Source organism: Martes martes, assembly GCF_963455335.1.
Source record: "Martes martes genome assembly, chromosome: 16".
Lineage (NCBI taxonomy): Eukaryota > Metazoa > Chordata > Mammalia > Carnivora > Mustelidae > Martes > Martes martes.
Genome location: NC_137904.1, coordinates 20,615,610 through 20,639,670, shown reverse-complemented (window position 1 = coordinate 20,639,670; position 24,061 = coordinate 20,615,610). Strand labels below are relative to the sequence as shown.

Genomic DNA, 24,061 nt, shown 5'->3' with positions numbered 1-24,061 from the left:
TTTGGGGAGAGGAAGACCAGGACCTCAAAGCAAAAATATCCTAGCTAGTAAAAACAATCTGAAAGTTCGTCTTATACCCCCAATTCTCGTTCTCAGACTTATTTTTTTTTCTTTTTTTAAGTAAACTCTATGCCCAATGTGGGGCTCAAACTCACAACCCCCAGCACAAGTGTTATGCTCTACCAACGTACCGGGCCAGTCAGGCACCCCATGAGTTCTGACTTTATCTTACCAGCTCCTTTTTTTTTTTTTTTTTAAAGATTTTGTTTATTTATTTGACTAAGAGAGAGCGATCTCAAGTAACAGAGAGGCAGGCAGAGAGAGATGGGGAAGCACACTCCCTGCTGAGCAGAGAGCCCAATGTGGGGCTCGATCCCAGGACCCTGAGACCATGACCTGAGCTGAAGGCAGAGGCTTAACCCACTGAGCCACCCAGGCGCCCCCTTTTAAAAAAAACTCTTTCAGTGTTGTACCAGGAACAACATCGACCTGATAACATGACTACTCTGTAATGCATTTTCCTTGTTTCTAACCTGTCAACTATCCTTGACTGTCTCCCCACACCCACACCCCCCACACTCCCTACACCCCCTACACCCCACACACCCCAGCTGGAATTAATGTCACCACGCTGCTAGCCCCTTCCTATGTTAAGGTCAATTACATGAAGTGCAGTACTTCTTTTCCCCATTTTAGTATTTATTTGTATTTTGTTTTTTAAAAAATACTTATTTGTGCTAATATTTATATTTTTACATATTTATCTGAGAGAGAGAGTGAGAGCGAGCGAGCAAGAGAGTGCCCAAAGGGGAGAGGCAGAAGGGGAAGGAGAGGGAAAGAATCTCAAGCAGATTCCTTGCTGAGCACGGAGCACGAAGCAGAGCTTGATCTCAAAACCCTGAGACCATGACTTGAGCTGAAACCAAAAGTCAGACACTTAACCAACTGAGCCACGCAGGCGTCCCTGTACTTTCCATTAAAACACTTACATCACAGGGCGCCTGGGTGGCTCAGTGGGTTAAGCCTCTGCCTTTGGCTCAGGTCATGATCTCAGGGTCCTGGGATCGAGCCCTGCATTGGGCTGTCTGCTCAGCGGGGAGCCTGCTTCCCCCTCTCTCTCTGCCTGCCTCTCTGCCTACTTGTGATCTCTGTCTGTAAATAAATAAATAAAATCTTTAAAAAATAAAAAAACTGAAAAGAGGAAAAAAAATTTGTTGTATTTTACCTAGATTTTCTAGGTGATTTTTAGAAGCTGAGTATTCAGGGGGCACCTGGGTGGCTTAGTCAGTTAAGCGTCCAACTCTTGATTTCAGATCAGGTCATGATATCAGAGTCGTGGGACTGACCCCATGTGTGGCTCCAAGCTCAGCAGGGAGTCTACTGGAGATTCTCTCCTTCTCCCTCTACCCCTCCCCCTGCTCACATGTATGCACATGGGCTCTCTCTAAAATAAATAAATAAATCTTAAAAAAAAAAAAAAAAAAGAAAAGAGAAAGATGGTTCTTTAGGATATATCCTTAAGCCCACCATTCTACTTGATACCAAAATCGGGTAAAGGTTTAAACACTTCTTTTCTCTCAATGCTATATTGTCTTTATTCTTAAGCATTTAAAATGCTATCTCAAATTGCATCCTAGAGAGCTCTAAGAAGTGAGGAGTAGGCTGAAATGTGGACGAGATTAGCCTCTTGCTGTTACCAGCACCACAGAACCACACAAGGCTTCTCCACAAGCAGGATGGAACCTACTGATTTGCCTTCAGACTTTTGTTCTTTCCAAGTTCAAAGGGAGAAACAACAGGGGTTCCTACACTGCAAGATGTCACTGGCGGGGAGGGGGTGATTTTGTACAGATTAGACCTTTGGATAACATCAGAGCCATCTCTAATGTACATGGTCTCTTGGTTCTACTCTACAGAGGCTCAGGAAAACCACACCGTATTCTGAAATCCAAAATCTTTTCTTACAGTTGATTAGGTTCTTGGCAGAGAGGCCCAAACATCAGGGGGTGAAAACAAAGGCTATGCCATAACTCTGAAATGATTCTAACTTTTTAAAAATTCTGATTTTTAAATGGATAGAAGAGAAAAGTTGTAAGCTGTCAACTGGGCTAATTAACCTATCCAAAGTGGCCTTAAAGTACAAATACTTCGAGGAAGACCTTATTAAAATTAAAGAACCCTTTGTATCCTTTGGAGTCTTTCTCTTGAAATACTCAAAAGCACATGGGGACTCATGGAGTCAAGAAAAGACAAATCCCAGGGGCACCTGGGTGGCTCAGTGGGTTAAAGCCTCTGCCTTTGGCTCAGGTCATGATCCCAGGGTCCTGGGATCAAGCCCCATGTCGTGCTCTCTGCTCAGTGGGGAGCCTGCTTCCTCCTCTCTTTCTGCCTGCCTTTCTGCCTACTTGTGATCGCTATCTGTCAAATGAATAAATAAAATCTATTTAAAAAAAATAAAGGGGGGAGTACGCCTGGGTGGCTCAGTTGGTTAAGCCGCTGCCTTCGGCTCAGGTCATGATCCCAGGGTCCTGGGATCAAGTCCCACATCGGGCTCCTTGCTCAGCAGGGAGCCTGCTTCTCTCGCTGCCTCTGCCTGCCTCTCTGCCTGCTTGTGTGTACTCTCTCTCTGACAAATAAATAAAATCTTAAAAAAAAAAAAAGGAAAAGAAAAGACAAATCCCAAAGGCAACATGACTATCCTTGGATCACATGAGGCCTAAGTGCTTCCACGGTTTGGAAGAATAAATGGCCGTCAAGCCTGGCAGGTACTAGTTGGGGAAGTGCAGGAGGGGACAGGGCAGTCTGAAAACACGGTACTACACTCAGGGCAATTCTTTCTCCAAGTCAGAAACAAAGCGAGAATTCACACCCCTCCTCCAGGTAGGCAACAACCCAGTAACACAGAATTCCCAAGGCCAGACCAGGGTGGGTGAAGGGGGACATATATGGGTTTGAAGCTTGGCAAACTATTTCAAAGATGAAGAATGAAAAATGGAATATCTGCCCCAGAAATGCTATAACCTCAAGTTACAAACAAATGTACCGTAGTGAGTGTAATAGTAGTAACTGTAATTCTAACACTATGGATTTCAAAATTCAAGTTATAGATGGAAAAAAACCCTAATTTGTCTATCAATGAACAAGAAAGACCTTATTAAGGATTTGAAGCACAAGGCAGTTAAACTTTCTTTTTATGAGGCAGACCCTACTACCACCTTGTAAAGAAGAGACAGTGAGGACCCTTTCACTGAGGTACTATGATATTATCCTGTCATTTTCTCACTTCCTGATCCTGTATTACATCCTTAGGAGGAAGTCTGCAAGTCAATCATGGCATCATCTCTAAAGAGGACTGAATGTTGGTACTTCCATTTTTTCACTCCTAGGGAACTTGATGAAAACAGGTTTCTTCCCTAGCTCTGAGTAGTTCCCAGAATAAATCACAATCTTGGTACATAGGTAATCAAATCTACAATTGGTTCAGGAGCCAAAGATTACTCAATTGATATTCACCAGTAAGGTTCCATGATGGTGAGAATGAAATTGGAACCCAAACAGCATTCATTTTTGGCAGTCATTAAACAGGAGACATTAGGGATCTGTGTGACCTCCTTTGCTGGTGTAACCCCAGGTGACTACCCTCTAGTTTCTGTCCCTACCATCTAAGAGTTGCCAGTGTTCCTCTGATCCTGACTTGCTGCAGGATTCCAATGAGCTCAGGACAGGAAACATAAACAAATTCATAAAAAAAGAGCAAGGAAAAACACACAGAGAGAGATGGAATACAGAGACCTTACCCTGAAACATTTTCAAACACACCAAGAACACATTTAGTTAATATTTCAAGATTTGGCTGAAGGAGAATAAAAGTTAAGAAGATGACAGCAATCTAAAACAGAGGGTCAACAAACTATGGCCCATGAGCCAAATCCAGCTGGCTGTCTGTTTTTGTAAATAGTTTTATTAGAACACAACAAGCTCATTTGTTGTTTTGTCTATGTCTGTTTTGTTATAATGACAGTTGAGTGGTTGTGACAAAAACTGTATGGCCTGTAAAGTCCTTTACTGAAAAAGTTTGCAGATCCGTGATGTAAGGAATAGGTAATATTTAGGGTGCATCTATAGCCTTTCAAATGAATGGAAATAAATGAGAACAATTCAGCTTTAATGACTTACTTGCCTCAGAAATAGACTGAAACAAGCATGGGCTGTATTGGTAGAAAGTGGCAGGTCTTTGAGATTTACCTGGTAGGCTTCCAGGTGAAGAGAAAAAGCATCCCAGTAAATCTTGGAAAATAGGTCTCAACCTAGTTCTAGTCCAGGTAAGAAAAGATCTTCGCTAGCTCAATAGTTAATAATGCCTAAAACTAAGTTCCCTATCCACTTGGTGCAAGTTGGGGAGATAACTACATATACTAGGTACATTTCCAGCTAAACTAACACAATGAACCTGACTCAAAGTTCCCAAACTGCAGTGTCAGAGGCATTGCAGCAAATTCAGATGATGCCATGAAATCTTTAAAATTTTGAGGGAAACAGTAATACTTGACATATATCATGCCATGTGAACCATTAGCTCCAGGCAGCTGACAATTTCTACATGAGATTTCTACATGGCGTCCCAAGTTATTAGGATATAAATATTTAATTTGTTTATCTGTATACCTATCTACCTAATCAGTGCAAATGTTAACTATTTCTTTTGGCCTAGGACACTGTGAAATATTACTGAGACAATAAAGGTGTTATGAATCAAGAAAGTTTGGAACCTCTGGACTATACTCCTGTGTTGATAGCAAGTTCCCCAAAAGCAGAGAATTCCAAACAAATGCTTAAAAATCATCCGTGAAGGGGTGCCTGGGTGGCTCAGTTGGTTAAGTGGCTGCCTTCGGCTCAGGTCATGATTCCAGGATCCTGGGATTGAGCCCCACTTTGGGTTCCCTGTTCAGCAGAGAGCCTGCTTCTCTCTCTCCCTCTGCCTGCTGCTCTGTTTACTTGGGCTCTCTATCTCTGTCAAATAAATAAATAAAAATCTTTAAAAAAAATTATCTGTGAAAATATCAGAAGGCCGGGTGCCTGGGTGGCTCAGTGGGTTAAAGCCTCTGCCTTCAGCTCAGGTCATGATCCCAGGGTCCTGGGATCGAGCCCCGCATTGGGCTCTCTCTCTCTCGGCAGGGAGCCTGCTTCCTCCTCTCTCTCTGCCTGCCTCTCTGCCTATTTGTGATCTCTGTCAAATAAATGGATAAAATCTTAAAAAAAAAAAAAAAAAAAAAGATACCAGAAGGCCTGCCTTTAACTAGAGTCTAGGTCAGTTTACCTCCAAGGTACTTTCCAATTGAGATTCCATGAGCTGAAATAAAGGTAATGTCCAAGGATGGAAAAGCAGACATCTCTCTCAATGAATGATACAGAAATCTTTAGCTACAATTCCAGAAAAAGACAAATTGACACAGGAAGAACTTGCCACTTGTGTTCTTATACTTTCCAATCTCATTTTTTTTTTCCTAACAAAGGGAAAAGTGCGGTCTTTACTCCAAATTCCTATGCATAGGTCAAAAGGCCTAACCAACTTGGGATTTATAAAGTACCACATGAGAAGATACAGAGTTGATGTAGCCGCTAATGCATATAATCAGGGACCTAAAGCACTTTACAACCTTTCCCATCTGTGTTGAGGAACAGATTCAAGCCTAAGAACACCTGAGAAGCTCCATGATGACTCTAAAGTCTTATCGTCTCTCAAAGGCAAAATGCCAGGTTGAATCAAAGAATGTAAGTTATCTGATTAGTGCATTTAAAAGTAATGTAATTGTTCTGGACAGTCTACAGAGGCATTAAAAAAGTTTAACACCTGCAGTTCACAAGATTCGTACTATTCCAGCTCCTAAGGAGCCATTAAACAAAAAATGAAAGTTGCCTCTGCACTATTCTAGTGTTATTTCCAGTATCTCTTATTCAAAACATTCAGCATATCTGCATGTTTAAAATCTTGGGAACTCCAGAATGGAACAGATGGTATCTGATTTAGTTACACTCCCCCGGAAATGACTGACTGACCCATAGAACTATAGTGGGCAGAGGAATACCCCTCCTTTGGTTAGCTGGAATCAATCCCTACTTTTTACAGCCTTCATCTCTACTACAGAAATCTGATGGGTAGACAAAAAGGAAATATCTAATAACTTATTTTCTACTGGGGGACTGTGGTTACAGCAAATGTACCAATGCAGAAAAATTTCATCTTTAAGGTGAGGGCAGGTGGTTCTTGAACCCCGTTTTTTAAGATTTTTAAAGTACAGAAATCCTTTCTTCAAACAAAATCTTAGAGAGATCCAAATACGTAATACAGTTAAAAACAGAACTGCTTTGGTTGAAGCAAGAGAGGGAACACAGAGCCTTGCCCCTTTGGTGTCCCCCTTCTCCTGAGGGATACCGAGAAGCAGTCTGAAGACTGCTGGTCTAACACAGTATCTCTAGAGCCCTACCCAATTCTAAAATGCAATGATTCTAATTTATCAACTTCAAGTTAAGTGTAAAATTCCACTAAAATGTAGTGTAAAATGTAGACTAGTGGAACTAGGTCATTCATAACCATGAATGTTTTGTTTAACCAGAACGGTAAGACCAGACCACCATAGCCTCCTACTCTTATCTCCCAGTGTCACCTCAATAGGGCATCAGCTCTTATAAAAACCCAGAGATAGGGAAGAAGAGCTATAGACAACTGTGTACTGTACAGCTATACTGTACTGACTGCACAACTGTCCTCGCGCACAGTCCAACTGCAGATATGCTGCCAGTGAAGCCACACAAAACCTATACCGAGAAGGGCAGCAGCATGGTTATAAAACAGTAAGAGTCACAGATTGAACCGAGCATGGTAGAAAAGGCACCACAGTGGATTTGGGTTCATCCTATCTCTACCTCCAAATAGGCTGAACGATCCAATCTGTCTAACATCAGTTCTTTTTACATAATAAATAAAGATATCGAAGGTCCTTTCCTGCTCTAAAATTCTACGATGCTAAACTGACTCGTTTTTAAGTACGTAAGGTATTATAAAGCATATATACTTTGGGGTATATGTTTTAACCTGAAGGAGGCCATCTTTAGCAATCAACATATGTGGCTCAAAACCAGTATCTAAACAAAAAACAAAACTTATTGAAATCACCTATTTATTTCACAAGATTTACGTTTTACAGCAGAAGAGCAGCTCAACTATTTCTGAGCACTGCAGCCTCTAATCAAGGCAGGCATCATTAAAAAAAACAGTTCTCTCTGGGCGCCCAGGTGGCTCGGTTGGTTAAATGGCTGCCTTCAGCTGGGGTTGTGATCCCAGGGCTCTGGGATCGAGTCCCACATGGGGCTCCTTGCTCAGCGGGGAGCCAGCTTCTCCCTCTGTCCGTGCTCTCTCTCTCAAATAAATTAAAAAAAATTAAAAAAAACAAAACAAAACAGGGGCGCCTGGATGGCTCAGTGGGTTAAGCCTCTGCCTTTGGCTCGGGTCATGATCTCAGGGTCCTGGGACTGAGCCCCACGTCGGACTCTCTGCTCCGTGGGGATCCTGCTTCCCCTTCTCTCTCTGCCTGCCTCTCTGCCTACTTGTGATTTCTCTATAAAATAAATAAACTCTTAAAAACAAAACAAAACAAAACAAAACAGCTCTCTTTAAGAAAGAAATGCAGGGCAGCCAGGTGGCTCAGTTGGTTAAGTGTGGCCTTCGACTCAAACTGTGATCCCAAGTCCTGGGCTTGAGTCCTGCATGGGGCTCCCTGGTCCATAGGGAGCCTGTTTCTCCCTGTCTCTGTCTCTCATGAATAAATAAAATATTTTTTTCTTTTTTTAAAGATTTTATTTATTTATTTGACAGAGAGACAGATAGCGAGAGAGGGAACACAAGCAGGGGGAGTGAGAGAGGAAGAAGCAGGCTTCCCGCCAAGCAGGGAGCCTGATGTGGGTGGGGCTCGATCCCGACCCGAGCCGAAGGCAGATGATTAACGACTGAGCCACCCAGGAGCCCCTAACTAACTAAAATCTTAAAAAAAAAAAAAAAGAAAAAGAAAGAAAGAAAGAAAATGCAGGGGCACCCAGCTGTCTCAGTTGGTAGACCATGTAACTCTTGGTCTTGGGGTTGGGTTAATTTAACCCCACACTGGATATAGCGATTACTTAAAAATAAAATCTTAGGGACTCCTGGGTGGCTCAGTTGGTTAAGCATTGGACTTTGGCTCAGGTCATGATCTTGGGGTCCTGGGATGGAGCCCTGAGTTGCGACCCTCACTTAGCAGGGAGTCTGCTTGTCCCTCTCCCTCTGCCCCTCCCCGTGCTCATGCTCCCCCACCTCTCTCAAATAAAATCCTTAAAAAAAAAAAAAAAAAAAAAAAAAAAGAAGGGGCACCTGGGTGGCTCAACTGCTTGTGTCCAACTCTTGATCTAAGCTCAGGTTTCGATCTAGGGTCGTGAGTTCAAGCCCCACATTGAGCTTACTTAGGAAAAATAAAAAAATAAAAAGGGAGGGCACCTGGGTGGCTCCATCGGTTAGCATCCAACTTTTGATTTAGGCTCAGGTCATGATCTCAGGGTCCTGGGAATGAGCCCTTACTTAGCTTACTTAGGAAAAATAAAAAAATAAAAAGGGAGGGCACCTGGGTGGCTCCATCGGTTAGCATCCAACTTTTGATTTAGGCTCAGGTCATGATCTCAGGGTCCTGGGAATGAGCCCTTACTTAGCTTACTTAGGAAAAATAAAAAAATAAAAAGGGAGGGCACCTGCGTGGCTCCATCGGTTAGCATCCAACTTTTGATTTAGGCTCAGGTCATGATCTGAGGGTCCTGGGAATGAGCCCTACATTAGGCACGGGGTTTAGCAGAGTCTGCTTCTCTCTCTCTCCCCTCATGCTCATGTACATGAGCTCTCTAATAAACAGATGTATCTTTGGAGTGCCTGGGTGGTTCAGCCGGTTAAGGGTCTGCCCTCAGCTCAGGTCATGATCCCAGCATCCTGGGATCAACTCCTGCATCAGGCTCCCTGCTCAGTGGGAAGTCTGCTTCTTCTTTCCCTTGCTCAAGTGCTCTCTCTCTCTCTCTCCTTCTTTCTACAATAATAAATAAAATCTTTAATAAATAAATAAATAAATAAAGTGAATAATATAATAAATATATAACAATAAAATAATATATAATATATAAATATATAATTAAATATATAATATATAATATATAATAATAATAAAATAAATAAATAAATAAAATATTTTAATAAATAAAATCTTTAAAATCTTTAAAAAAAAAAGATGATCTTTTAATAAAGGAAGAAGGAAAGAAGGAAGGAGAGAGGGAAGGGAATGCAAATGGAAACAAAATTAATGTCATGACTATTCTTTCCTGGCTGTTAGCTGGCTTGTTTCATGACTGCTAGTTTTCATACTCCAGCCCAGTGCTAACAAGGTCTACAAAAAATGTCAGGAGTCCCATCTGCCATATGCACAGCACCATGTTGGATGTTGACATCATCTGAACGTAAATGAAAACACAAGGCAAGAAACTTGTTTTCATTATCCTGCAAACTCAAAGTGGTGGAAATAATGGTGTGACCCATAATTTCATTTCTTATCAAAGCAGAGACATGATACTTTTAAGTTACAATGCAATCTCAAAAAACAAGCACTATAAAAATACATTTTTCAGTCAAACCTCTAAGACTCAACTAGCCTTCTTTGCAGCCACTATCCAGAATGTAAAAGAAAATTTTCAAATCCAGTAATACCAGAGACTGGCTCAAATGAATCCCAGTTTATTCTGTAGGCTAACACTTCTACTTAGGCAGAAGGCAGCTTTACTCCCACTGTGTGAACCTGACCCAAAGGAAATAGCACTTAGAGATTTCAGTTTATAAAAATACACTTTTGCTCCTTCTCTGCTAGTCTGAGCTCACGTAACTTCAGCCTGTACTTATGAAAGTTAGCTACTTACTTACATTCAAGTTCTATCAGTAGGTTCTGAAAGATGGCATGCCACTTTTGTACAAGCTTTTACTCTGAACCACTAGCTCTGTGTATCTCAGGGAGGGAGGGAGGGAGGGAGGAGAGAAGAGACAAAGCTGTGAATGTTAAAGAGAGGAATAAAGGAATAGACCCAACGCCACAGCTGACCAGAGGAGACAGACTACCAAGCATAACTATTCGCCATAAAAGGCAGGAATTTACTCCTCAGGAGGAACCAGCTTCCTTGCTATAAAATGCACCAAACAACAAAAACCAAGTAAACCTGCTGTTCCTTGGAGTGCAGTTTTGGGTATGGATCTCTTCTCATCTGTTCTATGCTTTACTGTTCCTCCTGAATTCTTACTTTATAAACAAAAGCAATCAATGGTAAGAACTCTATGCCCCCTAAAGAAGAAACATGTTTTTTGTGGGAAAATTCCATTTAAGTGCTTTGACAGAGCCCACCTTATTTTAGACATTGATAAACAGAAAGAAAGAATCAGAGTAGAAGGTAGATGAGAAAAAAATATTTTAGGTTAATTCCTGTGAATTCAGGTAGTGTTATCAAAGAAATCAAAGTATGTTTAGTAGATCAATCAGAACATTCAGTTATACAATTTTAAGCTTACTTATTCCAAAATAGGTTTTCTACAAAAAAAGAGAAAACCTAACATTAATGCCAAAATCAGTACTTAATGGTTCAACATCTACAACATCACAATGCTGGTGTTTGTATTCAGCATTCCTACAAAGCTCTAAGAGGTGTGAAAGGGAGACCCTGTAGCAGATCTCTTCTTTCTACATTTTGCACATTATGTACCTCCAAAGCCAAGGCTGTCTTGTCGTAGGCATTAGGGACTCGCTTCTGGATTACCCTGGCATAAATGGGCCCATTCTGGAGGTTAGGGAGCGGAGTGTTGACGCTGGGTTGGGCATAGGGCCCAGGCTCCGGCCCACCCAGTGGCTGTGGGTGGGAACCCTCCTGGTTACCTCCAATCAGAGCCGATACTGAGGCGGAGGCAGGTCTATACTTCTCGACGTAAGGGACTGGAATCATCCCCCTCTTGCCTTCGCTGTCCTCTGCATTCCACCACTGCTCTTCAGGCTTATCCCGGATTCTCAGGATGTCTCCTTTCTTAAAGGGAAGATCTTCTTCATCATTCCCATTAAAGTCAAAGAGGGCTCGCACATACTCTGCCTCCTCCTGCCTGAGAATCACTCCACTACCCTGCCTGGATCTGGAAACTGGTTCTATCAATGTTGTAGTGTCCAAATAATGTATTTTGTAGAATTCCAGTAAAGCAGGCAATGAATCAAACTCTTGATCTCCTATTCGGAGTCTGGAGGGGCTCACCCCTGGAAAAAAACAGAGCAGGCTATTATTTAAAGATGTATTACAAAGGAGATGAAATGCAGATTTTAACCATTTCCTAAACACATTTAGTCAATACTTAATCAGAAAAAAAGTCTAGAAAAGATAACCCCTCTCCTTATGGTAAACTGAAAACCATACTCTATAGTTAAAACATACCCTAAAAAGATGCCCATCACCACCTGCAGCAGAGATGGAACAGAAGGCCTTAACAGACCAGGCCAGTCAGGGCATGCTTTCATACTGGATCAAAGACAAAGCAACATGGAGACTTTTTTGTTCATTCTCCCAAAATGTTCTGTGCTATCCCATTTACAGAGTAGCATAAGGTTCAAGGTTTTGTTGTAATCTTCTTTTCAACCTCAGGAAATATAGCAACTCTCCTTTTTCATAGGTCCCAGCAGCTTTTCCAAGAAGAGGTGGGGAGAACTTGCCATCTATCTACACCAGGCTCATATATTCCTTCTCTTCACATCTAGAATGTACAATTTCTAACAACAAAAAAAAAAGGTGTTTTTGTTGCTTTTTTTTCTTTTAAAGTGAGTTCTATGCCCAATGTGGGGCTTAAACTCACAACCCTGAGATCAAGGGTTCCATGCTCTAGTAACTAAGCCAGCCAGGCACCCTCAATTTCATTTCCAACAGCCACCAAAACAAACAAACAAACAAAAAACCTTAATTAGGAAAAAGAACCAAGGAGTCTAAAAAGAGAAACCAGGAAGCTAACTGCTTAACGATCAATTCCTAAGGTCTGCACTGAAATAAAACATGTAAACCACGTTGCTCCCTCAGGTCATGAAAAACAGTAAATAAGGATGCCTGAAAAAATAAAGTGTTAAAATTCTCAACCTCGGGGCGCCTGGGTGGCTCAGTGGGTTAAAGCCTCTGCCTTCGGCTCAGGTCATGATCCCAAGGTGCTGGGATCAAGCCCCACATCGGGCTCTCTGCTCAGCAGGGAGCCTGCTTCCCTTCCTCTCTCTCTGCCTACTTGTGATCTCTGTCAAATAAATAAAATCTTAAAAACAAAACAAAACAAAAAAAAACCCTCAACCTCTGGGGGCACCTGGCTGGCTCAGTCAGCAGAGCATGCAACTCTTGATCTTGGCATTGTAAGTTCCAGCCCTACGTTAGGTGTAGAGATTACTTAAAATCTTTAAAAAAATAAAAATAAAAATAAAATTCTCAACCTCTTATGACACGCTAGGGTCCAAAAGAAAAGACACTAGGAATCCTTAAAATTCACATAATGCAAAGGTGTGTACGGCCCTAGATACACAGGGCATGCTTCCGAATGTGTTCCCTCAGGGGGGTATAGCTCAGGCATTGAGCATCTGACTGCAGGATATATTTCCTCTCTATCCCAAGATTCTAGAACTGAAAGATAATAAATTAACATGTATCAGTTCAAATGAAAAAGTTTCTAGTGAAGAATACACCTTTTTGGTTTTTTTGAAGATTTTTATTTATTTATTTCACAGAGAGATCACAAGTAGGCAGAGAGGCAGGGCAGAGAGGTGGAGGGGGTGGGGGGGAGCAGGCTCCCTGCTGAGCAGAGGGCCCAATGTGGGGCTCGATCCCAGGACCCTGAGATCATGACCTGAGCTGAAGGCAGAGGCTTAACCCACTGAGCCACCTGGGCCCCCCAGGAATATACCCTTTAACTTACACTCTGCTAAGCACCAAAATATCAAATCATCTTTACTGGATTTTTTTACCTTGTGGTTTCCTGGTAAAGTAATAAAATAAAATAAATAGAAAACTGGTTTTTGCAGAGCTTGTTTTTTTGTTTTGTTTTTTTAATCAGCCTTAACCCACAATTCAGTATTAAGTTATTATCTCCCAAATTTGAATGTGTGTGTGTGTATACAAGTATGTCATAAATATATACAAGAGTTTTATATTTAGGTAATATAAATTTTTTATCTTGCCTTTTTTTCTTATAAAATAAAAAGATTTTATTTTTATATAACAAAAAATTTCTCATCTCTTCATGAACATGACTTTTTTTTTTTAAAGAGAGATTACAAGTAGGCAGAGAGAGGGGGAAGCAGGCTCTCTGCTGAGCAGAGAGCCTGATGCAGGGCTTGATCCCAGGACTCTGAGATCATGACCTGAGCCAAAGGCAGAGGCTTAACCCACTGAGCCACCCAGGTGCCCCATGAACATGACTTTTAATAGCTATAAAGTATTCCTAACTTTTCACTAGTGAAAATGATATTATGAGCATTTTTGTTCTTATCTATTAACAAGGTATTTTTTAATTTCATTAGAATAAATTCCTTGAAATGCACCTGCTGGATCAAAGGGTAAGAACATTAAGGTTTACGTTGCCAAACTGCCCTCCAAAAGGTCTGTATGATTTTCCACTGCCACCACTGATTTATGAGTTCCCACTTTCTCCATATCCTAGCCAGGACAGCATTTTAAAAAGCATTGCAAAGGACATCTGGGCAGCTAGTTGGTTAAGCATCTGCCTTTGGCTCAGGTCATAAACCCAGGGTCCTGGGATCGAGTCCCATATCGGGCTCCTTCTTTAGTGGGGAGCCTACTTCTCCCTCTGCCAGCCATCCCCACTGCTTGTTCTCTGACAAATTTTTTTTTTTAAGATTTTATTTATTCATTTGACAGAGAGAGATCACAAGCAGGCAGAGAGGCAGGCAGAGAGAGAAAGGGAAGAAGGCTGCCTGCTGAGCAGAGCCCGATGCGGGTCTCGATCCCAGGACCCTGAGACCACAACCTGAGCCGAAGGCAGCAGCTTAACCCACTGAGCCACCCAGGCACCCTGACAAATTCTTAAAAAAAAAAAAAGAAAGAAAAGAAAAATCACTGACAATTTGTGATGCCTGTGTGGCTCACTCCATTAAGTGTATGCCTTCAGCTCAGGTCATGATCTCAGGGTCCTAGGATCTGATCCAACATCCGGCTCCCTGCTCATCAGGGAGTCTGTTTCTCCCTCTCCCTCCGCCCTTCCCCCGGCTCATAGGCTCTTTCTCATTGACTATTTATTTTTAAGATTTTATGTATTTGAGAGTCAGAGATAGCGACAGAGAGCATAAGCAGGAAGGAGAGAGAGAAGCAGGCTCCCCGCTGAGCAGGGACCCTGATGCGGGACTTGATCCCAGAACCCTGGGATCATGACCTAAGCCAAAGGCAGACACATAACTGAGCCACCCAGGTGCCCCTCAATGATAATTTAACGAGAAATGCTATCTCTTTTTAAATATCTTTTGATTGTTTGGTGTATTTCAAGGTTACTATTTGTACTTCTTTTGAGAGGGTTACTTGTTCAAGTCCTCTGTTAAGGGAAAATGCCCAATTTATGTTCTTCACTCCAAGAACACTGGTCCACTATCTAAAAGCCATAGTAACAGGGCTCAGGTCATGATCTCAGGGTCATGGGATTGAGCCCCAAGTCGGGCTCCACGCTCAATGGAGAGTCAGCTTGAGATTCTCTCCCTTTTTCTTTCCCCACCCCCGCTTGCTGTCTCTCTCTCTCTCTCTCTCTCTCTCTCAAATAAACAAATAAATCTTTAAAAGCCACAGTGAGGGCCGTTTGGGTGGCTCAGTGGGTTAAACCTCTGCCTTCGGCTCAGGTCATGATCTCAGGGTCTTGGGATCAAGCCCCACACCGGGCTCTCTGCTCAGCAGGGAGCCTGCTTTGCACACCCCCCCCCCCCGCCTGCCTCTCTGCCTACTTGTGATCTCTGTCAAATAAATAAATAAAATCTTAAAAAAAAAAAAAACAAAATAAATGAAAGCCTGTGATTAATGTGGTGAAATAGAAATATTGTGATAGCCCAAGATGGATGTCTAAATCAATTTGCACTCTAAAAGAAGTGAGACCCAATTATTTTGCTCAGTATTAGAAATCACTTCTTCCAGAATGACCAGAAAAAGTACCTTTGAAATCCAGTGGTGGAAAGAAGTGAAAAGATAAACTACAGAAGTTAACCAGAAGTCCTCAATACAGAATGAGTACTGATAAGATGCCTTCGCAAATGAAAGCACGAGACACCAAGACACAATTTAAAGGACAGTTGCACATTTCTTGTATCACACAAGTCCATCTGTGGAATTCATGGCTGTAAGCTAACAAGTTAATAGCCCACACTCAGTGGGGCTGGCTCCCCACTCAAGATGCTGAAATAGAGGGGTGCCTGGGTGGCTCAGTCATTAGGCATCTGCCTTCGGCTCGGATCATGATCCCAGGGTGCTGCGATCAAGCCCTGGGCTCTCCGCTCAGCGGGAAGCCTGCTTCTGCCTCTCCCACTCCCTCTGCTTGTGTTCCCTCTCTCACTGTCAAATAAATAAATAAAATCTCTTTAAAAAAAATGCTTAAATAGATGCCCAGACCCAGGACTACATATCTACAGCAAACACTCATCAGGTACCTGCAGGACACAATCCCAGTAGTTCCAAGAGCTGAACTGGAGAACTTTGGTTAGGAATATACCAGAGCATGGTGGTGCTATACTCTGGAGTTTGCCTTCCCTCAAATGGACCACTGAAGGGGGATTGTTCCCATTCAAGTCTGGTAGGCAATGAGATACATGGTCATTCTACTTATTACCACTAGGTTAATTCAGTGATCCTTTAGGCCTGCTGAACTATGTGAAGGACTGGGTCAATGTGAGCTCCAAGGAGACCTACTGAACACTGTCTGGTCCAGAAAGCCTCCAGGGTAGAGTGTTAGGGAGAACCCTCACACCAGCAGAGTACCCATGGCTTAGAAAATGGTCCTAATGACACAAAGGGAGAAAAGCTCCCTTGCTAGAGTTTACCCAACTACATGCCAAGGTGCAAAAGCCAAAATGGTTTTCACTAGTTGCCTTTTTGGGACAGTGGTTGGAAGACAGTACTCAGTAAATGTTAGATATTATTCTTAATGAACAAAATTCTGAAGTGAGGGAAGGAAAGTAAATATAAGTCTGTTCCCAGTTTTAAGAAGCTCACAGCACAGCTGTGGATATAAAGGTACACACAGTGTGGTTGGTAAGCAAGGAATGAAGCAGGAGGTCTTAGGAAGACATTATTTCCCCCTTGACTTTCACTTTCAACTGGAGATGTAGTCTTACAAAAAACCAGTAGCAACAACAAACTGTGTTCTTAGATACAACGAAATCACCATGAAAGAACAGCCCTGACCATACCTGAACATTTCCAAGGCATTCTTTTCACTCTAAAAAGGAAGGTAACCACTCCCTGTCATCCATTGTTACGGTTCCTCCATTACTGTACTAGCTGAAGTAAAATGTGTTTTGTGTTTGATTTTTTGGGGGGAGGGGGGTGATAGTTTAGAAGAACAAGTAAGAGCACAAAGCCAAGACCCTTGTAAAGATCAATATGAAAATTACGAAAAGAAAAAATGGCAGCTCCTCTGCCATAAATATAAAGGTAGGATGTTGGTTCAATTCATTTCTTGCTCAAATGCTGCATGGTGTGAACTGGACCCACAATGACTTCTCTTCTTTGGCTTAGCCTGGCAATCCCAGCAGTTAGAGAAATACAAGCAAAACACCAAGGAAAATCTTTGATACTCTTAAAAAAAAAAAAGATTTATTTTTAAGTAATCTCTACACCCAATGCAGAACTTGAACTCACAACCCCAAGATCAAGAGTTGTATGCTCTATCCACTGAGTCAGCCAGGCACTCCTTTGATATTCTTTACCCACAAATTTTTTTCTATTTTACTGACACTATAATAATTCCACCAGAGGAGTGCCTGTTTCTCTGTACTGCTGAAGCAGTCAAATACATGGACCATCAACCAAACTCCAGAAGGAAAGCGGGGAGAAAAGAATGTAAGTCTCAGATAAGCCCAAACCTCATCACAGCTATGTGTTCCAGCTCCTTTTCCCTACTTCATCGCCTTCCAACCACAAACAGCCAAGGGCAGGAAATAGAAGGACAGGAAAGGAAGGAGATATAGTCAGTCAGTCTAGAGAAATGAACCAAAGACCAGGTTCTCATTGCTGGGACTTGGAAAACCTCACTGACTTGTTTTACATAAACCTGTGCTGGTATTCTGAACATAAGTTATGAACAAACACATTAAGAAATCAACATCAGTGCAAGCACTTCCTATCTTTTGGTTTCTGTACATGCTCAACTCATTACTTCTAAGCATTTTAGCCCTCAGGTTACATCAATTTTTACAACACCATTCCCTGAAGGTTTTATGAAGAACACCCAAGAGCTCCATGGGCTTCAACAGGCCAGGTCACTTCTGGCATGGGTACCACCACAGCAGCTCCATCATCGGCCTCTCCCTGAATTCGAAGCACTTCCGTTTTCCCTTCCTCTTTCCTAAATTCCACTCCTTTCCTCCTCTTCTGCCTATGGTATTTATAGAAAATGCTTTAACACACCCCACCACCTGTCCAATACAAAGGGCTAAAAAGGCTGCTGACTTTCATCTGAGAAGGTCTCCTTAAGAGGTATCAAATATCTGGCCTCCTAAGCAAACAGAACTTTCTAAAAATGGTGGGTATCAGCATGGTATTTCACAGATTCAAACTGACTGGGTTTAATGAATTCTGGTTCTGCCATTACTAGCTATATGATCTCTTATTTAAAACTTCTCCTGGTGTCAAACACCTATGTAGTAAAAGCTCCTAAAAGCAGTTGGTACACTGTATCCTGCCCAAACCTCTTAATTCCTTTAGAAATTTTCGAATAATCCCCAAATCCAAAGTCCACTGCATTGTTTCCCAGAGAAGATTCTACAGAATCTGAGGAGACATCTCAAAATGTCTTGTGGTCAAATACCTGCCTCTCTTGGGAGGGTCATAATTTCACATGAGCACAGTAAATGGCTGAGAAGTCCTGCAATAAATAAACCTACTTCCTTTTACCGCGGCATCCTTTTTTGGATGTAAACCTAAAAGTAATTCACTGAAGAACTTCTCCAGAACCACTGGATGGAGGGATACTCTGTAACTGATGAGTAAAACATGCGGACCAGGTTTGAGAACCGCAAAAATGAGGTAAACAAATGAAACGCAGATGGTGGAGGTACAAAAGCAGTAGGTAATGAACAGTCCCACAAGATCTCTAGAGAATGGCTTGGTCCAGCACCACCTTGAAGAGGCAGCGTAAACAATAACCACCCCAACTTTTGCTCCTCCCTGCCCCCAAATGAGGCAAGCTCTTATGCTTCCCTCACCCCCTAGAACAATAGGTAGAAGGCTCCGGGTTAAGCAGGTAACACCAGGTGCCATCATATTTCCATGTCACGGATCCAAGGTCCTTTCACACTTCTTGATGCACTCCATCACGCTCCACCCCAGCACTCACTCCCTTACACATGCTGTCATATTACCAGTGCTCACCAACCCACATCATGCCTGCCTGTGAGCCTCTCAATGCTGAGAAGTCTTCCACTTTACTTCAACTCCTGTTCTCCCAACCTCATACTTATGTTCATAAGACTAATACAGCTAATGCTTATCAAGTACTTACTATATGTTAGCCCCATTCCTAAGCATTTAATACACTAACTCATTTAATCCTCAAAAGAAGCCTATGTGGTCAATATCACTATTTCCTTTCTTTTACAGATGGGGAAATTGAGGCAGAGGCAAGTTAAAGAATGTGCCCAAAGTTACATAAGTAGTAAGTGGCCAGGAAGAATGTCTCAAACCCAAGCTCCAGAGCTCAGACTTAAAACTACTCTCCCAGCTCACTCTTATTCAATTTTGTCAACTGTCTACTGGCTAAGGTCTAGTAATACCTCATTGCTCCAAGAAACATGTGAATCAATGATTGCAAAGCCTTCCCCAGAGGCCCACCTTGAAGTCCAACCTGACAGGGTATGTCCAGTAGACTTGACCAAACCCTGCCTTATGGCCCTGAGGCACACCAGGGTGCTCCCAGATTATGGCAGCCTGTGGAAGCTGAACAACTAAGTTAAAAATATACTCACCAGAAAAGCTTAAAAATACCTAATCCATCCTACTCATATTCCTCTAAAGGAATAAGCCATTCCATACAAAAATATTATGTCTACAAAATACGCTATATAGTCCTAAGTAAAAAGCTCGTTTTTTTCATGTTCAATCTGGCAAATGAGAACTGTAAAAGCCTCATCATTAGACTTTTAGATAACAGACAAGTATTGTCCAAATATTAAAGTTAGTTTCTTCTTGTCATTCTTTCATCTTTAAACAGAACCTAGGACCCCATGACAAAAACAAAAGTGTTGAATCTTCTATGTGCATTGTTCAGATCTCAAAAGGAAAGAAAAAGAAGTACAGCGTAAGTGTCAGCTCTCTAGTCAGAATTCTGAGGTTCAAAATCTGGCTCAGTCATTTACCAGCTGTGTGACCTTGGGCAAGTTACTGAATCTCTGACTCTCAGTTTCCTCACCTATAAAATGAAAATATTTTAATTAATAGAGATCACAGTACTTCTCACCAGATTGTTATGGGCAGAAAATGAGATAAAGCACAGAAAGTACTCAGCAAAGTACTTGGCATAGAATAACCAGTCGATAAATGTTAGCTATTAATATTCTACATGCTTTTCTAAAATTTAAGAAATTTCTCTGTGTGGTTTCAAAAGAAAAAGAGCTTGATGGGAGAGGATGGGGAACAAAGATTAAGTAATCTTTATTATAAGGACAGCAACTCAATCAATTGCTGTGTGTGGAAAACTGGGCACATTACCAGAAATAAGAATTACCACAATGCCCACGAACTTTCTACACCCCATCCACAAACTCTGGCAATCTTCACCTTCTCTTTTGGGCCAAGGATCTGAACTCATATCTGTTATGAAAAGGTGGAGCTCGGTATCAAGGTAAGCGCAGAGATATAAAGTTCTAACACCAAGGTGTGGAGAAAGCTCAAACTAGCAAACCCGCCTGCTGCCATCTCCAAATTTTACAAAATGTATACACAAAAGGTTGAAAATTGGGGGAAAGGTCAAAAATTGAGTTTCAGTGACCGTTTGCCATCATATTACTGCATTGTAATGTAAAACCCCAGACACCAAGAAGGTGGTAAAAAGTCGAATTTAGGGGTGTTTGGGTGGCTCAGTCCTTAAGCGTTTGCCTTTGGCTCAGGTCATGATCCCAGGTCCTGCGATCCTGCTGGACATTAGGCTCCCTGCTCAGCGGGAAGTCTGCTCCTCCCTCTCCTTCTATCTGCTGCTCTGCCTACTTGTGCTCTCTCTCTCTCCCATCAAATAAACAAATAATTCTTAAGGAAAAAAAATACATTAAAAAAAGGTAGAATTTACCTGGTTTAGGGCAAAGTTATGTTACATCAATATTCTTGTCTCACGTTATGCTATTAAACTAACCAGACTGAGAAGACCTAGGATAATTTGTGGACTTAAAGACTCCATACTCTTTTTTTTAATAACTGGTATTTGTTAGCAACAAAGAGACTGACTATCCCACCTCCCCATTTCTGGCCAGAGTGAATAAATCTAAATTGGGACTATCCCAAAAGGGAAAGAGACTGGCCTGGAGCTAGGCTCAGCTAGTCAGAAGAAAACTGCTTCAACTTGGGAACAATGAGAAAGACTAAGACTCTTGATGCTGTTACACAGGTGATGGTAAGATGACAACCTCAGAATTACTCTGTACTTCACAAACCTCAGGCACTAAGTGCATAAATCTCCTTAACATTCTCCAAACAACTCTCAAGACAGTCACATCTCAGTGATCCTTGGTAAGAAAGACCTAGCTCACAGCCCCAACTTACTGAGCAAGAAGAGGCCCTGACATAGCACTGACAATGTTCAAGTCCAATGAAACTGAAGTTCCATTCACTTTCAAGGAAGGGACTGTTTCCACTAGCTTATTTCCTGGGGGAAAAAAAATCTGCCCTCCACAAAATACCCTGAAAACTAGAACCCCCTCATTGTAGAAACTGTCTCTGGACTTTAAGATCTCTTGGACACCATCAGCTGGACATCAACTTGTTCTGGGCTGATCACAGAGGGCTTACTCCTATCCCCAAGACACTTAGCTCACCACCTTCGTCCTCTGCGGGGGAAGAGGACAGTAAAAGTATTTTGGAAAAATGCCCAAGAAAGGAAAAAGCTGACCGGTTTCCTGAGGGTGTCTCCATCCCTCCGGGCTAGTATGTGGTGACTTCCTACCAAAGGCCAGCAGGGGAGAATAGCTCTCCAAACCAAGCCCGGCTCTCTAGCACTACAGGAAATGTTTCAAGTCTAAAAAGCCACTTGTAGGATTATCGAATTCATTCTGGGAACCGCTGCCAAGTGATGCCCCCGCAGTGCCAACATCCCCCTCAGCTCTTTGTCCCCACGTTGCCCGGCCCTGCCCTTGTGCCTGGCCCGGGCGCTAGCCCCACCCTGGGGCCGAAGCAGTTCCCCTTCCCCTGGGCTGTCCTCCCAAGTCACACCCAGAGGCCTGGGTCAGCGGCGACTCCTTCCCCCCCCCCCCACCCGCTCGTGGTGTGAACGACCCCAAGCACCAGGCTCCCCCCTGCCATGGTCACTCCAGCCCTCTGCCCACGTCCCTCGTGGAGGTCAGCTCTCGAAGAGGAGCCGGCTAGGCTGGGGAGTTCCGTGGCCCTCACCCCGCCCGGGGCCTCCCGTCCCGTCCGTCCTCACCGGGCGGAGGCTGGGCGGGCGACGGTGGCACAGACGGGCGCGGGCCGCTGCTGTTGATGATGTAGTGGGAGACGCGCGAGTTCTCGGAGACGCTGAGCACATAGTCCCCGGGGCTGGTGCTCGAGTCCCGCACCAGAAACACCCCGTGCCGCTGGCCCTGCAACAGCGCCACCGCCTCCTGCCGGCTCAACCGCCCCCAGTACCAGCTACTCCTCTCCTCCGAGTCAAAGTTGCCCGCCATGGCCGACTCCGTGCCTACACGCTGGGCCGCCGCCGCCACGCGCGCCCCTCCTGCCCCGGCGCCCGCCGCCCAGCGGACCGGCTCCGGTCTCAGCCTCACAGCAGTGTCCGAAATGGCGGCGGCGGCCGCGGGCCTTCCCCACCGGAAATGACGCTCACCTTGCCCCCGCGAGGATGCCGGGAAGGGGACCGCAACCCGCCATTAGGAGAAGGGCAAAGGACGCCTCGAGCGCTCACTGCGCACGCGTTCTCACGTGCGTCGCCGCCTGGTAGGGATCGGAACTGCACCGGATGGAGAGGCGAAGTCTGGGGCAAGGGGATGGGGGCTTAGGCAGCAGTCGGTCGGTGGTTTGTATTTGCGCTTTTAGCCACGCGGCCCGTCGCTGCACCAGGTTTCAAGTTCCCGGAAGGCCCAAGATTTCTAGGCAGCGACTCCGAGTACAGAAGATGGATGTGGCCCCAGGGCCTGGGCTTCTGGGGACATCGGTCTTTTTCTGGTGGTTCCTCCAGCTTCTCTGTAGACTGGCAAAAGTTTTTTGTTTGCACTGATTCATTCAGCAAACAGTTGACACCACATTTGCCGAGTGGGTGCAAAGGTGATCAAGGCTGGGCTCTGACATCACAGAATTTACAGACCAGTGGGAGGAACCAGGAAGCAATGACAAAGGAATGCTGACTGCTATGATAGGGACCCAATAAGGGGCTCTAGGAACACAGAGCAGGGCCCCCAATCCAGTCAGTAAAGGGATTCGATATGGATGTGGCTTGAACTGAATGTTGAAATGGCAAGTGGGGAAAGAGCATTCAAGACAAAAGGAGCCTAATGTGCTAAGCCAGGTAGAAGTATAGAGTTCTCTCCATTGAGTCTCTCAGGTCATTTGTCCAGATTCTTCTAAACCTTAGCTGTGGCTACACGTATCCTCTGCTCTCCCTGCTATCATGATCTCCATCTCTATTCTATATCTACAGCTGTATTCCTGTGAACAGCTTGCTCACTGGTTCTCTGTAGTGCATTGCACACATCTGCCAGTGTGGGCTTTCTAAATTACAACTCTAAGTCTGTTTCTACCCTGTGCACAACTTTTAACCGTCTCCAGATGTTAAAATTCCCAGTTTAGTTCACAGCATAAAATGGGGCCACAGTCTCCTCTTAGCTGCTCCCACATGAACCGTGTGTTTCTTCTTTATGGAAAACTTTTCCGGATCTCAGACTCAAATGTCTCCCCTTTTTGACCAACCATCACTTCCTCTCTGCATCCACAGGACTGTGTCCATATTATTTCCATCACAGTTCCTACCCATTGTCCTATAATCTTTCATTTTACAGGTCTGTGTTCCACGATAGAGCTTCTCAAAGGCCAAGGATCTAGGGTAGGAGGCACTACATAAATCTTTTATGAGGATGGCTAACATTTATTCAGGGAATACTACCTGCCAGGCATAGCACTAGCTGCCTTTATATGGATCATCTCATTGAATCCTCTTAACAACCTTATAGGTTGTATTTTACAGCTATCCCCGTTTTACAGGTGAAGCTCAGAGAGGTTAAGTTATTGATCCAGAGACACACAGCTGCTGAGTGGGGGGGCTGGCATTCAAATCCTGGAAGGAACAGAATGCTGTGGTCACTGCATTATATCCTCAGACTTCTGGAATAGGCATGGAGGGGGACAGGAGGTTGGGGGAGGATGGTAGAAATAGACATCAAGAAAAAATATATATCAGTCAGCCCTGGGTTTTGATCTTACATGAATAATATGCCTCTTTCGGATCTACTTCACACATCCCTGGGCCTGCTCTGGGAAGGGAAGGGGAGCAAAGGCACCTTCCCCGCTGTGACTCAATTGTGACCCTGGCTTAGTCACAGCCTGTTAC

The 24,061-nt window shown here is 43.4% G+C and overlaps 1 protein-coding gene across 7 annotated transcripts in view; it reads right to left on the bottom strand.

The window, feature by feature from the left end:
- Window positions 1-22,310, bottom strand: part of CRK (CRK proto-oncogene, adaptor protein) — a 36,264-nt gene extending 13,954 nt beyond the window's left edge. For 2 of the 7 annotated variants that reach the window (XM_080827551.1, XM_080827552.1), the window contains exons 1-2: window positions 21,947-22,304; window positions 10,977-11,342 (exon numbers count right to left, since the gene is read on the bottom strand). In XM_080827551.1, coding sequence (XP_080683677.1) covers window positions 10,977-11,342; window positions 21,947-22,187 — 607 coding nt within the window. In that variant the 5' untranslated portion in view covers window positions 22,188-22,304. Of the gene's footprint in view, window positions 1-10,806; window positions 11,343-21,946 lie in introns of all 7 variants that reach the window. The other 5 variants (XM_080827548.1, XM_080827547.1, XM_080827549.1 and 2 more) reach the window with 4 other exon arrangements.
- Window positions 22,311-24,061: the final 1,751 nt, after the last annotated feature.